Source organism: Crocuta crocuta, unplaced genomic scaffold (genome assembly GCF_008692635.1).
Source record: "Crocuta crocuta isolate KB4526 unplaced genomic scaffold, BGI_CrCroc_1.0 scaffold270, whole genome shotgun sequence".
Taxonomy (NCBI): domain Eukaryota; kingdom Metazoa; phylum Chordata; class Mammalia; order Carnivora; family Hyaenidae; genus Crocuta; species Crocuta crocuta.
In genome coordinates this window covers 3991528-4007207 of record NW_027527569.1, presented here as the reverse complement: position 1 = coordinate 4007207, position 15680 = coordinate 3991528, and the positions used below count along the sequence as shown (strand labels likewise).

General features: G+C 38.1%; 1 protein-coding gene across 2 annotated transcripts in view; it reads left to right on the top strand.

Annotated features, from left to right (window-relative positions):
* Nucleotides 1-15680, top strand: part of MTO1 (mitochondrial tRNA translation optimization 1) — a 33228-nt gene that overhangs the window by 12986 nt on the left and 4562 nt on the right. For both annotated transcript variants that reach the window (XM_077770330.1, XM_077770340.1), the window contains exons 4-10: nucleotides 3509-3798; nucleotides 5992-6104; nucleotides 6192-6382; nucleotides 6618-6748; nucleotides 7676-7880; nucleotides 7959-8130; nucleotides 12555-12673. In XM_077770330.1, the coding sequence (XP_077626456.1) occupies nucleotides 3509-3798; nucleotides 5992-6104; nucleotides 6192-6382; nucleotides 6618-6748; nucleotides 7676-7880; nucleotides 7959-8130; nucleotides 12555-12673 (1221 nt within the window). The remainder of the gene's footprint in view (nucleotides 1-3508; nucleotides 3799-5991; nucleotides 6105-6191; nucleotides 6383-6617; nucleotides 6749-7675; nucleotides 7881-7958; nucleotides 8131-12554; nucleotides 12674-15680) is intronic.

Sequence of the window (15680 nt, the reverse complement as noted above, 5' to 3'; positions counted from 1 at the left end):
TATTTTATTTATTTGTTTTGTTTATTTATTATTTAAAAAAATTTTTTTAATGTTTTATTTATTTCTGAGAGAGGGAGAGAGACAACGTGGTCAGGGGAGGGTCAGAGAGAGAGGGAGCTACAGAATCTGAAGCAGGCTCCAGGCTCCGAGCAAGCATTCAGCACAAAGTCTGACATGGGGCTCGAAACCACGAACTGTGAGATCATGGCCTGATCCAAAGTTGGACGCTTAACCAACTGAGCCACCCAGGTGCCCCTGTCANATTTTTTTAATGTTTTATTTATTTCTGAGAGAGGGAGAGAGACAACGTGGTCAGGGGAGGGTCAGAGAGAGAGGGAGCTACAGAATCTGAAGCAGGCTCCAGGCTCTGAGCAAGCATTCAGCACAAAGTCTGACATGGGGCTCGAAACCACGAACTGTGAGATCATGGCCTGATCCAAAGTTGGACGCTTAACCAACTGAGCCACCCAGGTGCCCCTGTAATGGATTTTTAAATTTTACCGTATTTCCATTTATAAATAGTGTCTTTTTTTTAGCATCTTGTTTTGGTTTCTGAATATCTTCTTTAGTATATGTGCTGTCGAAGCGAGCACATTTAATATCTTCTTTAATTCATATAAAGATTTTAATTACCAGTTTGAAGTTTCCTTTGATCTATGTATTGCTTTCTCCAGATTCTTTATTCTGTTTATTTAGCCACTTACTTTCATGTACATGACCTTCCTCAAGTCTATAGGGAACTTCAGTGGTCCAGATTTTTAAATGAGGCAGTAAAACACTGGAAGATATTTGTGTGCACAATTAAATTTTATTTCTATCCAATCTCTATAATCTGGCAATTAGAGGTTGGACTGGCCTTTTTGTTGCTGAGGTACCAAACATCAATGACTGATTAAGGAGAAGAATCAGTCTTCTGCCAGGGGGACTACTATGGCTGTCTGCTGGCATTCTGGGAACAAAATGTCAAGAGGGCTGTGCTAGAGAATCTCATTATTTCAAATACAGATCTTGAGTTAATTCCCCTGTTTTAAAATTAATTTTTGTTATAGATTTATTAATTTTTGAGTAGGGAATACATATACATGAGGAAGAGTGAAAAGGTGGTCTCTTTCTCATCTTGTTCCCCAACCAACCAATTTTCTTCCTCATGAGCATTTCTAGTTAGTTGTGGAGTCTCCATCTGTATATCTATGTATCTTCATGCATACAGATATATATGTGAGTTTTTTCATGTAGCAATAGCATATTATCCACACTGTTCTGTGCTGTTGTTTTTTTGAAAGAGAGCTCGAGCACAAGTTGTGGACGGGCAGAGGGAGAGAGAGAATCTTAAGCAGGCTCCACACGTAGCGCTCGGCTGAGATCATGAACTGAGTTGAAATCAAGAGTCCGAAGCTTAATGGACTGAGCCACCCAGGCACCCCTGTTGTGTCTTTGTATTTGCTTTGCTTTTGGGAGCTACTTCTTTTTTTAAAAGTTTGTGTTTTTGTTCTAGTGATTTACCTTAGTAACTACAATTTTATATAATATGTTAAATCTTCTCTTCTGTTAGTGTTTATTGACTTTCCTTCCTCTATACTTATTAAATAAGTTTTATTTTCATTTCCTTTTCTCTCCCCTTCCTCCATTCCTCTCCAGATTTAAGAATTATATTGTTTTAATTAGTGTAGACCTTTATACCTTTAAATTGTTTATACTTCTGTAGCACCTGGGTGGCTCAGTTGGTTAAGCCTCCGACTTTGGCTCAGGTCATGATCTTGCGGTTTGTGAGTTCAAGCCCCACATTGGGCTCTGTGCCAACAGTTCAGAACCTGGAGCCTGCTTTAGATTCTGTCACCTCCTCTCTCTGTCTCTCTCTCAAAAATAAACATTAAAAAAAAATAATAAAACAAAATAAAATGTTTATACATTGTCTGTTACTTAATTTAGGATCTTTAAATCCTATTTTTTGACCTTTCTATATTTTATAGGCACAATACAATTTTTATTGCGGTAAAATGTACATAACATAAAAGTTGGCATTTTGGCCAATTTTAAGTATACCCTTCCATACCATTAAGTACATTCACAATGTGGTGCAACTCTTGCCACAATCCATTTCCAGAACGTTTTCATCATTCTAATTGGTTTGATTGTTAGTACCCACTAAACAATGACTCTCTCTTATAAGATAGGTCTGTCTGTACATAAAACCTTTATATAGAGAGTTAATTAACTGTTTCATTTTCAGCTCCAACCTGTTTCTATGTTCCTCAGTTCTCATTTTCAGTTCCCCAGCTTGTGAGCTTTGCAGGGTGAATTACTTCATTCTCATTGGTATATTCTCCTCAGATTCTTGAGTTATATCCTTCTCCCCTCTGCTAGATCAGTTATTGTTCTTCCATCTGCTTTCTGTCTTCTGAAAATGAACTTTGAAAGTTCTGATCTTTTAAAAAATTTTTTGTTAATGTTTATGTATTTTTGAGAGAGAGAGCACAGCAGGGGAGGAGCAGAGAGAGGGGGAGACACAGAATCTGAAGTAGGCTCCAGGCTCTGAGCTGTCAGCACAGAGCCTGATGTGGGGCTTGAACTTACAAAATGCGAGATCATAACCTGAGCCAAAGTCAGACGCTTAACCAACTAAGCCACCCAGGTGTCCCAGAAAGTTCTCATCTTTTGACAAGTTCTTTCCCATTACCCGTCCTTGTGGTTTTATAACCTTTTTTGCCCCTTTGTTTCATTTCATTATTTCTTGGAGTTTTAGGAGAGAGAAGTAATCATATGAGGTAGTTAGTCAGTCATGTTTAACTAGATGTATAAAATTAATTTTAAAAATTAACTGAAACTAAATTTTTAGTAGTGACATGATTTTAGAAACATGTGAATCAGTTATTATATTAGATGTTATTATATTCTACCTCCCAGCTTTCTTGAATTCTTGATAGCATATAGCCTTCTTAACTCATTTAAAATTCTTTCTTAAGTTTCTAAAGTTTCTCTGTAGTTTTTGTTTGTTTATTTGTTTACTTATTTGTTTTGACACACACACAGACATACAGACATCATCTCTCATCAGAGAGAGGGAAAGAGAGAACCCCAAGCAGGCTCCACACTGTCAGCATGGAGCCCTGTGTGGGGCTCAAACCCACAAACTGAAAGACTGTGACCTGAGCCAAAACCAAGAGTTGAACGCTCAACCAGTGTACTGATCCATCCAGATGCCCCTGTAGTTTTTTTTTTTTTAATGTTTGTTTATTTTGAGAGAGAGACAGCATGTGTGTGCTCACATGAGTGGGGGAGGAGCAGAGAGAGAGGACTTTGGGCTCAGCATTGTGCATTGAGCCCCTTGAGAGTCTCAATCCCCATGATCCCATGTCATGACATCATGACCTGAGTGGAAATTAAAAGTCTGACACTTAACCTACTGAGCCACCCAGGAGCCCCTTTCTGTAATTCTAATTTAAAATAGTCACATTCCAATTTGATCCTTGTTAACAGAGCACATTTTTTACTCTTTCTTAACCTCTAGCGGATGGAAGCACCGTACATGCAGAGAGTGTGGTTCTGACTACGGGGACGTTCCTGAGAGGCATGATTATAATTGGATTGGAAATGCATCCAGCAGGACGTTTAGGGGATCAGCCTTCCATAGGGTTGGCCCAGACTCTGGAGAAGTTGGGGTTTGTGGTGGGAAGATTGAAGACTGGGACTCCACCCCGAATTGCCAAAGAGTCCATTAATTTCAACATTCTAAACAAGCAGATGCCAGATAATCCATCCATACCATTCAGTTTTATCAATGAGACAGTGTGGATTAAGGTAGGATAATTGAAGAAAATCTAACTTTACAGCTGACAGTGGCTATTCACAGCAGGATATAGCTCTTCTTTCCTTCCTTCCTTCCTTCCTTCCTTCCTTCCTTCCTCCTTTCCTTCCTTCCTCTTTCCTTCTTCCTTCCTTTCTTCCTTCCATTCCCTCTTCCCTTCCTTCCTCCCTCCTTTCCTTTCTTACTTCCGTCCGTCCTTCCTTCCCTCTTTCCTTCCCTCCTCCTTTCTCTCTTCTTCCCTTCTACTTTTCACAATTCACTTTATATCACTATTGCTTAGGGTGCAAAAAAATAATCTTTAAAAGGATTAGCTAATTTGGCTAATTGGGTGTTTCCCCATAAGTTCTTAACTTTCATTTCTTCAGTAATTTTACCTATTTAAACTTTTTTGAAACACTTTCAGACCTACATAAAAATTGTAAGACGATTAAAACAAACTCCTATAAACCATTGAAATTCATACCCATTGTTAATATTTTACCATATTTATCTCCCTATATACAGAAATATATATATTTAATCTATAAAACAGTAATATACATATTCTTTTAATTTTTTTAATGTTTAATTTATTTTTGAGACCGAGACGGAGCATGAGCGGGGAAGGGGTAGAGAGAGAGGGAGACACAGAATCCAGAGCAGGCTCCAGGCTCTGTCAGAACAGAGCCCAACACAGGGCTCAAACCCACGAACTGTGAGATCATGATCTGAGCCAAAATTGGGCACTCAACCAACTGAGCCACCCAGGCACCCCTATTCTTTTTTTAATTTTATTTGAGAAAAAACTCACATGCAGGGAGGGACAGAGAGAGGGAGAGAGAGAGAAATCCCAAGTAGGTTCTATGCTATCAGTGCAGAGCCAGATGCAGCGCTAAAACTCAAAACCATGAGACTGTGACCTGAGCCAAAACCAAGAGTCAGACCCATAACTGACTAAGCCACCCAGGCACCCTGTACACATTTATTCTTATTCTTCTTTTTTTTTCCCAAAACATTGAGGGTAAGTTGTAGAGCATGACCCTTTACTTCTAAATACTTCAATATGCATTTCAACTAAGCACAAATACATGCTCTTATATAACCTGGTTGTAGTAATGAAATTTGGGTAATTTAACATTGATACATTCTGTTATTTGTTACAAAGTTCATAGTCAGATTTTGCTGATTATTCCAATATTGTTCTTTATAGCAACCTTTTTTTTTCCAATCCAGGATTACATACTGCATTTAATTGTCATTTCTCTTTACCTGGAACAGTTCCTCAGTCTTTCATGATACTGGTATTTTTGAAGAGTACAGGATACTTTTTTGCCTGCCTTTGCAGTTAAAAAAACATTGTATCTTTAGAACTGAGGACTAATAATTGATGGTCCTAGCTTCTGGTGATTGTTATATTAATAAGTGGCTCCAAATATTCTGCTGTCTTGAGTAAGTCACTTATATTTTTGCTTTGGTAAAATGTAAATTGTGATGCAACTTTCTTATTGTAAATAGATATAGATACATACCTGTGTGTGTGTGTGTGTGTGTGTATACATACTTTATCTGTTTATTATAAATTTTCAAGTTTATAGAAAGTAGAAATAACAGTGTAATGAATCTCTGTGTCCATCACCCAACTTCAAATAACATTTTCTGGCATTCTTGTTTCATCTTTCTTTAACATGTTTCTTCTTGTTAGGTTTTAAAGCTCTAGTCCCAGATATCACTTATAAATACTTTGGTATATGTCTTTAACAGATGAGAACTTTGTTAAAAAAAAAAAAAAACCAACCACAAAACATTATCATACCTATCAAATAAGGACCACACATTGAGTTGGATGATATGCCTTATAACAGTTCCCCCCACCTTTTTTTTTTTGACATTCATATGTGGAAGAAACTGAGTCATCTGTTCTCTAGAGTTTCTCACATTCTGGATTTCTCTTATTTCATCCTTCTGGTACCTTAAATACATTCGTTCACCTTCTGTATTCCCTGTAAACTGGTAGATCTAGAGGCTTATTTAAATTTAGGTTCACCTTTTGGGTTGTTTTTGGCAAGAATATTCCCTAAGTAGTGCTCAGCATTATGCATAGGTTTAATGTCTATAAAATTAAGTGCTATCATGTGTATAATTTATTTAAGTAAAAGACAAACTAGTAAAGAAGCAGAACATTGTTTTAAGTAGCTCCTATATTTTAGCCAGAAGATCAGCTGCCATGTTACTTGACTCACACCAACCCTAAAGTGGATGAGATTGTCCTTGAGAACCTGCACCTTAATAGTCACATTAAGGAAACTACAAGAGGACCCCGGTAAGGACAGAACATTACTTTAAGGAGTGACATCAACCCTCTTTTGCTTGCTTCATTAAATTTTTGAATTTCATTGTCCTTTTCCAGATACTGTCCATCCATTGAATCAAAGGTTTTGCGTTTTCCAAACCGTCTACATCAGGTTTGGTTGGAACCTGAAGGCATGGATTCTGACCTCATCTACCCCCAAGGGTTATCTGTGACACTACCAGCTGAATTACAAGAGAAAATGATCATGTGCATCAAAGGCTTGGAGAAAGCTAAAATGATTCAACCAGGTAAAGAGAATCACAGCAGCCCTTCAATATGAACTCAGCATCACATCAGTAGACAGTGAGGAGGTCTTAGCTATAGTCATGGTTGCTTAGAGCCTCAGAAGACAAAGCCCAACATCTATGCATTTTAAAATAGTCTTTGTTTTTCAAGAGCATTTAGTGATCATCTTTACGTCTCTACTTTGAGGTAAATCTAGCTCTGTTTTTACTTATTTTGTATCATTCATTCTTTGGTCAGGCTATGGTGTTCAGTATGATTACTTAGACCCCCGTCAGATCGCTCCTTCTCTTGAGACTCATTTGGTGCAACGGCTCTTCTTTGCTGGCCAAATAAATGGCACTACTGGTTATGAGGAAGCTGCGGCTCAAGTAAGATGTTGTTCAGATGTTACTATAAACAGAAAAGGACTATTTAAGTGGTATTTCTCCTTTTAACATCTACTGTGATAACTATATAGATCTTATACAACTCATATTGTAGTGAAAGACTTATTTCTGTTTCAGGGTATACAGGGATGACTGCTATTTGAAAACACTTGTGGGTTTTGTTTTTTGTTTTTGTTTATTTTTTATTTGAGTATGGTTGACAGAAATGTTACATTAGTTTCAAGTATACAACTGAGTGATTTGACAAGTTTATACATTATGCTGTGTTCACCACAAATGTAGCTACCATCTGTTCCATTACATAGCTATTACAGTATCATTGACTGTGTTCCTTATGCTGTGCCAGACACTTTCGGTTTTAATTCTCTTTTCTGAGCTCCTTGTTTGATTAGTTTTTTTTCTGACTTTGTTTTTTAAGATTTTATTTTTAAGTAATCTCTACACCCAACCTGGGGCTTGAACTTACATCCCTGAGATCAAGAGTCACACCCTGTACTGACTGAGCAGGCAGCCACCCCTGAAATTTTTTTAAAGACAAAATTTAGTTCTTTTAACATAACATTATTGAAAATTATCATATTCCTTTTAAATGAGAAGTTATGTTATTTTTACTTGTGAGTGGGAAAAGGCTAGAAGAGTTTTATGGGTGGATTTAAAATATATTAGCCCACCTGAGGCTTATCAGGAATGTTAAATATTTTTCAAAACAATGAAATACAGCACTCTAAAGTGGTACATTACCTGTATTTGGTTTTTGAATAAGAATCACATTTTCTTTCTCTGTTCTATCGCTCCTGGGCAGTCCTTGCTTTCTTACTATCCCATGCTGTTTTTTCCAGGTAGTGTTCTAATAGGGTAGGTCACTGTTCAGTTCATAATGGCCTTTTAAACATTTCAGTCCTCTTGTAGGGTGTGATAGCTGGAATCAATGCCAGTCTTCGGGTCAAGCGCAAGCCTCCTTTTGTCATTAGTCGAACAGAAGGCTACATAGGAGTCTTAATTGATGACCTCACCACACTGGGTACCAACGAACCATACCGCATGTTCACAAGCCGAGCAGAGTTCCGTTTGTCACTGCGCCCTGATAACGCCGACAGCAGGCTTACGTCCCGAGGTATCTCTCTTCACTGAGTCCTGAAGCCATATTTAGTCTTCCTTAAAACCTCTCTCATATTCTTTCCCTCTCTTCTAGGGTATAAGGAAGTTGGCTGTGTGTCACAACAACGATATGAAAGAGCTTCTTGGATGAAGTCGTCTTTGGAAGAAGGCATTTCTGTGCTAAAATCCATTGAGTTTTCAAGTTCTAAATGGAAAAAGTTAATTCCACAGGCTTCTATAAGTATTGATAAAAGTCTGCCTCTCAGGTATGCACTTTTAATATATACTTTTCTCATGTTTTACAGAAAAGTGAGATTGTTTTAGAGAAACATTACCTGTGGATTCCCTATTTTAAATGAACGTAGCTTACTTTTGGCTTCTTCTCAGAATCACTTAGCTATAACTTATTTCTTTATTCTGTATTTAAAATATATATGACTCTAAATTATTTTTTCATTTTTTAAATATATTTCTGTGGCTCCCATTGAGTTCTGGCTTTCCTAAGATTTAGAGGTTACACCAAGAAATACAGTCAATCTGCATTCTTTTATAAGTATGGAGCAATTAGAAACTTCTTTGACTAAGCAGAGTATTTTAAATTTTGTAGACTCACTTGAACAATCCCTTGATACGTTTAGGGTTTTATTTCATCCTTTTATCATTCTGGTTATATCGACTCTGAATCTGAAGGACATTAATATAGAGCTTTTGCTTCATAGATATGTTCCTAAGGACTTTACACAGTTCAAACTCTGCATCACTACTTTTTTTTCTCATTAAAAAAAATGTATTCTGGGGCACCTGGGGGCTTACTCAGTTAGGTGTCCAGCTTTGGCTCAGGTCATGATCTTGTGGTCTGTGGATTTGAGCCCCATGATGGGCTCTGTGCTGACAGCTCAGAGCCTGGAGTCTGCTTCAGATCCTGTGTTTCCCTCTTTCTCTGTCCCCACCCCCACCACACACACATTCTCTGTCTCTCTTAAAAAAAAACATTAAAAAAATTTTTTTAATAAAAAAAATGTTTGCTAACTCAGGTGGGGAGGTGCCCAGAAGGCAGAATGTAAAATCATTGTAGCTTAGAAGCAAATATGGTGGCATTATCTTGCAGGTATGTCTCCAATATATTTCCTTTTTTTTTTTTTTTTTTTTTTTTAAAAAGCCTGTTTTCCTTGTGAGGGATTTTGTGGACTTAAAGGTATGCCTATTTATTACTGCTTTTTATTATTTCTAGTCTTCCAGTGCCTTCTCCTTGATTAACAGTCCAGCATAATGTGTCCTTTTTTGACTTTCATCTCATCACGGTCTCTTACCATTTATAACTTCTGTTCCCAAGTTTTCATTTTCACAGGAATTTCCCAGAGCACTGGCAGGTAATAGAGGATATTAAGCAGATTTTTAATTACAGTGATGATCAGTGTTAAAGAACCTGCGTAAGTAGGGACTCTTAGTCACAGGAACAACAGCCTGATTGCCAAGTGAGGATGGTGGATAGATTTATTTACCAGCCAAGTGGCACTGGGAGATGGCAATAGTATAAACATAGTTTATAAAATCCACTCAGTATTTCAGGTGTGTGTTTAAATTTAGGAAGGTTCACATTGTTTTAGACTTTGTGCAGAGAATTTATAACATCATGCTTTGTTTTGACAAATATTGCACTCTTTCAAATTTATATAATTAAAATTTGCATTAAATGTGACTAATGTGTATTGAGATAACATTGCAAGCAGGCTGTTTCTAACACAATCTAAAATGCTAATCGGTGAATAAAAATATGAATGAAAAGGCTATCACTTTGACATTTTCACCAAACTAATCCTAGGAGTAGCCATTTTATTAAGGTGATTAAAAAAACAATAGTTTAGCCAAACGCTTTTCTTTTTAATTCAGGTTATTTTTCCCTTCAGGAGAAACTAGGGTCTCAGTCCCCACATTTGTTTTTCATTTTTTGGGTTTTTAAAAAAATTTTTAATCTTTATTTTTGAGAGAGAGAGTGCAAGCGGAGGGGGCGCAGAGGGAGAGGGAGACACAGAATCTGAAGCAGGTTCCAGGCTCTGAGCTGTCAGCACAGAGCCCTGAGTGGGGCCNGGGGGCGCAGAGGGAGAGGGAGACACAGAATCTGAAGCAGGTTCCAGGGTCTGAGCTGTCAGCACAGAGCCCTGAGTGGGGCACAAACCCACAAACTATGAGATCATGACATGAGCCGAAGTCAGACTCTTAACCGATTGAGCCACCCAGGCACCCCCCTACTACATTTGATTTCAGCAGAATACTTACAGTCTAGCATTCAGCCTCCCTAAATGAATTCACTTTATAAAGCTAGAAAGATAGAAAATTGGTCTAAATACATTTATTGCATTTACTGTGTACATGCTAGGCTCTGTGCTAAATACAAGTTGAACCAGACTTTGAAGAGATACTCAAATAATTGCACATGCATTTCTTGCCAGAATTATAGGAAAGTACACATATGTGTCAGCTTGTCTCAAGTTCTGTTGTAGTGCGATAACTTGTCCTTTCTGTGTCAGAGCTCTGAACTTTGAGGCTTAGGCTTGACTCAAAGTAGATCTTGAAGGTTAGACCTGAGAACAGCTCCAAGGCTTGTAAATGAACTGTTTTTTTAAAAAATATTAAGTTGGATGGTCAAGGGCTATTCTTTGAGATCACCATCCTGCTAGATTCCAAGGTAATTTTGGTTAGTCATTAGGTGTGCTCCAGAATGTTCTATAGTTTAAAACATAATCCAGCCATTTTCCTTTGGGACTTAGGGTTATATGGTTTCATGGTAGCTTATGAGGTGAGGCCTCTGTAATTAGTTGAGAGCACAGCAGAACTGCCCCGAATTTCTGGACATTCCTAGAGCAGGCCATCTGAGGAAGAAATGAGTCAAGCATCCACAAAGGGTGATAATGCATAACTATGGTAATAGAATAAACAGTGAAGTAGGTTGGCTGGGAGGCCTGGGAAGACTTGGGACCCTTGGATGAACAGATCTGACTTTCTTTTTTNGCGAGATCATGACCTAAGCGAAAGTCGGATGCTTAACCGACTAAGCCACCCAGGTACCCCATGAACAGATCTGACTTTCTGTTGACTTGATAATTAATTGATTTAATTGGTTTGGGATGGACAGAATTTATTAAAGATGTGATCTATTGAAGGGAAAGATCAAAATTAGTAAATAGAAGCAAAATGAATTAAGGCAGTAAATGTAGGGAAATTGTACAGATCAGTAAATCTTGTGAAAACCAAACAAAATGAGAACTAAACTGCAGAATGTTTTGCAGTCTTGGGACCACAGGAATGAGGTGAGCCTAGGGCAGTGTCATAGTTCAACCAAGTAGAACTAAGGTCTTGACAACAATGGAATTCATTATATACTGCTTTTAGTTGCCCTGGCAATAACCTTTTAAATGAATTACAACCAAAAAGCCACATGTAAATAATTAACAGAGCAAGAACTGGTCTAGTTCACTCCATCTTAGGGGAGGGCAAGAGAGTGGGAGTGGGTGATACCAAGGAGTCTGAGATCAGTTTAAAAGGGATTAAACTGGCCTAAGGAGCTGTCATACCTGAAGATGAAACATACCTGAAGTTTCTCTCTCTAGTTAAGTGTCAATGAATCAAGTTATTGCAAATCTCACCTGAAATACCTGTCAGCATTTGTACTTAAGCATGTTCTCTTGGTGAGCTGTGAAAGATGCCTGGGAATTTTAGCAGTCATCTCTATTAGCTGCATATATTGCTCTCCTCTCCCCTTGCTTTGGCCCAGGAGAACTTAGCCTATCCAGAGCTGGTAGTGAAAGTAGAACTGAGAACTAGCTGCCTAAAGTTCCTGATCAGTAGAAATTGCCTCTCTCTCTCTCTCAGAAATAAAATAAACATTAAAAAAAAAAAAAAGAAAAGCTCTTGACCATCATTTTATCATCAGTTTATTCTGCGGAGACTTAAGATATACACCTAAGGGCCTCTTACTCTGACTTGGAGAGTTCTCAAAAGCAAAAAAGAGATCTTCAGCTGGTTTTGGGCATGCAAGAGGATGACTCCTTCATGGGACAAGAGCTTAGATGCAAATTCTTAGAGAATTCAATCAAATCCTTGTTATCAGATTGAGATTTTGTCCTTACAAGAAAGGGAGGCCAAATGGATGATAACAATGCAGTCTTTACCAACAGCTTATTTCTCATAATAAAGAAAAGGAGAGAATTGGGGAGAATTACACATTAGCCTTATTGAGGTTCTACTGTGTTGCAGATGTTACTGCATTTGGTGACTGTACTTGGAAAGAATTAAGAGTATCTTTTTTTTATTAAAAATTTTTTAATGTGTATTTTTGAGAGAGAGAGACACACAGAGCATGAGCAGGGGAGGGGCAGAGAAAGAGGAAGACACAGAATTCAAAGCAGGCTCCAAATTCTGAGCTGTCAGCATGGAGCCTAATGTGGGGCTCAAACCTATAAGCTGTGAGATCATCACCTGCCAAAGTTGATCTTCCTGACTAAGCCACCCAGGTATGCCAGAATATCTATTGATAATAGTATNAGGTAGCTGTCAGCACAGAGCCCGATGTGAGGCTCGAACCCACGAACCCTGAGATCATGACCTGAGCCGAAGTCAGACGCTTAACTGACTGAGCCACCCAGGCACCCCTTTGGACTCCTATCTTAATGACACTTTTGTGTACTTGCAGAGCTCTAGATGTTCTGAAATATGAAGAAGTTGACATGAAGTTATTAGCCACAGCTGTTCCAGAGCCCTTGAAGAAGTACATTAAATGTAAAGAATTAGCTGAAAGACTGAAAATAGAAGGTAGAAAATAATTTTTTACTTAACATGCCTGTGTGTTCTCTTTTCCATTTGTGCAAATTATGGAAAGCAGATCCATTAAGATAAAGCTCTATGTTAAGAGGAGGCGTCGTTACCATAGAACCAGCATAGTCTTAGGCTCTCTGCTAGTCAAAGTGGGGTTCCCAGGCGAGCAGCATTGCAGCACATGGGGAGCTTGTTAGGAATACAGAATCTCACTCTGTGCCTCAGCCTCAACTGAGTAAACACATTTGTATTTTCTTGTTAAGTCTGTTTATTTTGAGAGAGAGAGAGAGAGCGAGCAGGGGAGGGGCAGAGAGAGGGAGAGAGAGAATCCCAGACAGGGATTCTCGGGGCTCAAACTCATGACCGTGAATTCATGACCTGAGCTAAAACCAAGAGTCAGACCCTTAACTGACTGAGCCACCCAGGTGCCCATCTGCATTTTAACAATATCCCTAGGTAGTTTCCCTTAAACTTCCTTTTTACATTTTTCCATCTGATGTTCTCATAATGAGAAAAATAATAGTGTCTTTGGCTTTGACAATAGACTGGAATACTCTACCATTAACAAATACTTATTTTGTATCAGGCAAAGAAATCAGAGCCTGCCCCTGTACATTATGACACATATCATGCTCTCATACTCTTGGTCAGTGCACTGACCATCAAAGCTACAGATAACTTTGTAGTTGGGCTGTATTTTTTTAAAAGTTTTTCATCATGAAAAATTTCAAACATAAAAATACTGAGAACATCACCTTCTGCATTTTGACAGGTGTTTTTTCCCTGGGCTGGAAAATTATGTGGAGAAAAAGGCAAGGAACCAAGAGAGATGGGGAGAAGGGTAGGAAAAGTTGGATAATGATGTACTGTTCAAATAGGAAAGCACTTTAAATTCCTTGGGGACCAGCCATGGTGGTAAGAATGCTGTATTCCTTATAGCGATGGCATTTCTTTTAGTTCCAGAGAGATATGCCACTTTGCTATATTTTGGCTGTACATACAGGATGACCCTAAGTACCACCTACCATCCCACTATGCAAGTTAACAAAAGTCTAGCAATAATGGGAAACTCACAAAAACTGCAAATGACAAGGCATTAGTAGTATACTAATGTGTAAAAATGTCATACTTTTATTTCAACTTCATAATTTCTCTATTAAGTAATAATTACATTATTGAACATTCAGGATGTTATCACCTGGGAACAGGTGACTAAATTCTGTTTCTTAAACTTGGTTTGCAATTTTACTTTGTTCCATAAATCACCAGGTTTGAGTTAGAATAATCCAGAGTAATTATCTTTAACTTGTTCATAGGAAACACTGGTTTCAGCCATGGAGTAGCTACTATTTTACCTTGTTTTTTAAAGACACGGGCATATAGAAAGATTCTATATCCATGGCTTAATAGAAACATTAGATTAAAATATATCAGTGGTTTTCAAATCACTGCATGGACCCTCTACCAGATAGCAAGTTTCTTAATGGCAGAAATCAATTTCAGATTCTTCTTTGTATTCTCTCTCATTTTATTATGTATATATTTAAAAATTTAATATGCGTTTAACATATACATTACCTCATTTATATCCCATGATCCTATATAAGGTCTATTTTTAAGTCATATAATTGTATTATAATTTTTTTGTTAATTTGTCATATTGCAATGTTATATTAAGACCTTTACAGGCAGGTTTGTTTGGTATTTAGAATTGTCCTGTGGGGGCGCCTGGGTGGCTCAGTGGGTTAAGCATCCAACTTTGGCTCAGGTCCATGATCTCATAGTTTGTGGGTGCAAGCCCATTTCGGGCTCCATGCTGACAGCTCAGAGCCTGTAGCCTGCTTGAGATTCTATATTTCCCTCTCTCTCTGCACCTCCCCCACTCACGCTCTGTCTCTCTCTCTCTCGAAAATAGACATTTAAAAAAAAGAAAAAGAATAGAATTGTCCTGTGAAGGATAGGTATTAGCATTATTGTCTTAACTTTACAGTTAAGTGCTAACTTGCCTAAGGTCACACAGTTGGTGAGTGGCAAAGCCAGGATTTGAATCTAACTTGTCTGACTACAAGGCCTGTGCACCTCACAACTATCCTTTGTTACCATAAAGACCATCTGAAGTCATCTGGGTCAGCCCTTACAATTTGTGGATAAAGAAGCTAAGGCCCAGGGGCGCCTGAGTGGCTCAGTCAGTTAAGCGTTTGACTTCAGCTCAGGTCATGATCTCACGGTTTGTGGGTTCGAGACCTGTGTCAAGCTCTGTGCTGACAGCTCAGAGCCTGGAGCCTGTCTTCGGATTCTGTATCTCCCTCTTTCTCTGACCGTCCCCTACTCACACTGTCCCTCTCTCCCTCTCTCTCAAAAATAAACGTTTAAAAAAGAAACATAGAATCAGAACATCTTAGGGAAGACTGGTTTCTTGACAGGATAGAAATGACCACCTCAATTTAAATTTTAAAACAGGTTTTGAGTTTATTATTCTAAGAACAGAATGCTTTACAAAATAATTGCTAAATTATCCTTCTAACTTAGCTTCTTAATAAAAACTTTATATTGTATTACATGTAAAAAAAATTCTACTTTTAAAGATTATGTCCATATCAAGCTATAATTCTGAAAAACATTTTCTTAGAGAAACAGCTTATAGTTATAGCCCTTAGTCTACTGAGGGTTTGCACTGAGAGGAAAAATTTGCACTGAATGGAAGAGAAATATCTTCTATTTTTAATTTTCCAGATTTTGCTTTTTTTAAATTTTTAAGTAATCTCTATACCCAACATCGGGCTTGAACTCACAACCCTGAGATCAAGAATCATATGCTTAGGATGCCTGGGTGGCTCGGTCCGTTAAGCCTCTGGTTCTTGATTTTGGCTCAGGTCATGATTTCAGGGTTGTGAGACTGAGCCCTGTGTTGGGACTCTGTGCTGGGCATGGAGCCTGCTTAAGATTCTCCTAATCTCACTCTTTTTTTTTTTTTTTTTGAGAGAGAAAAAAAAAGTCACATGTT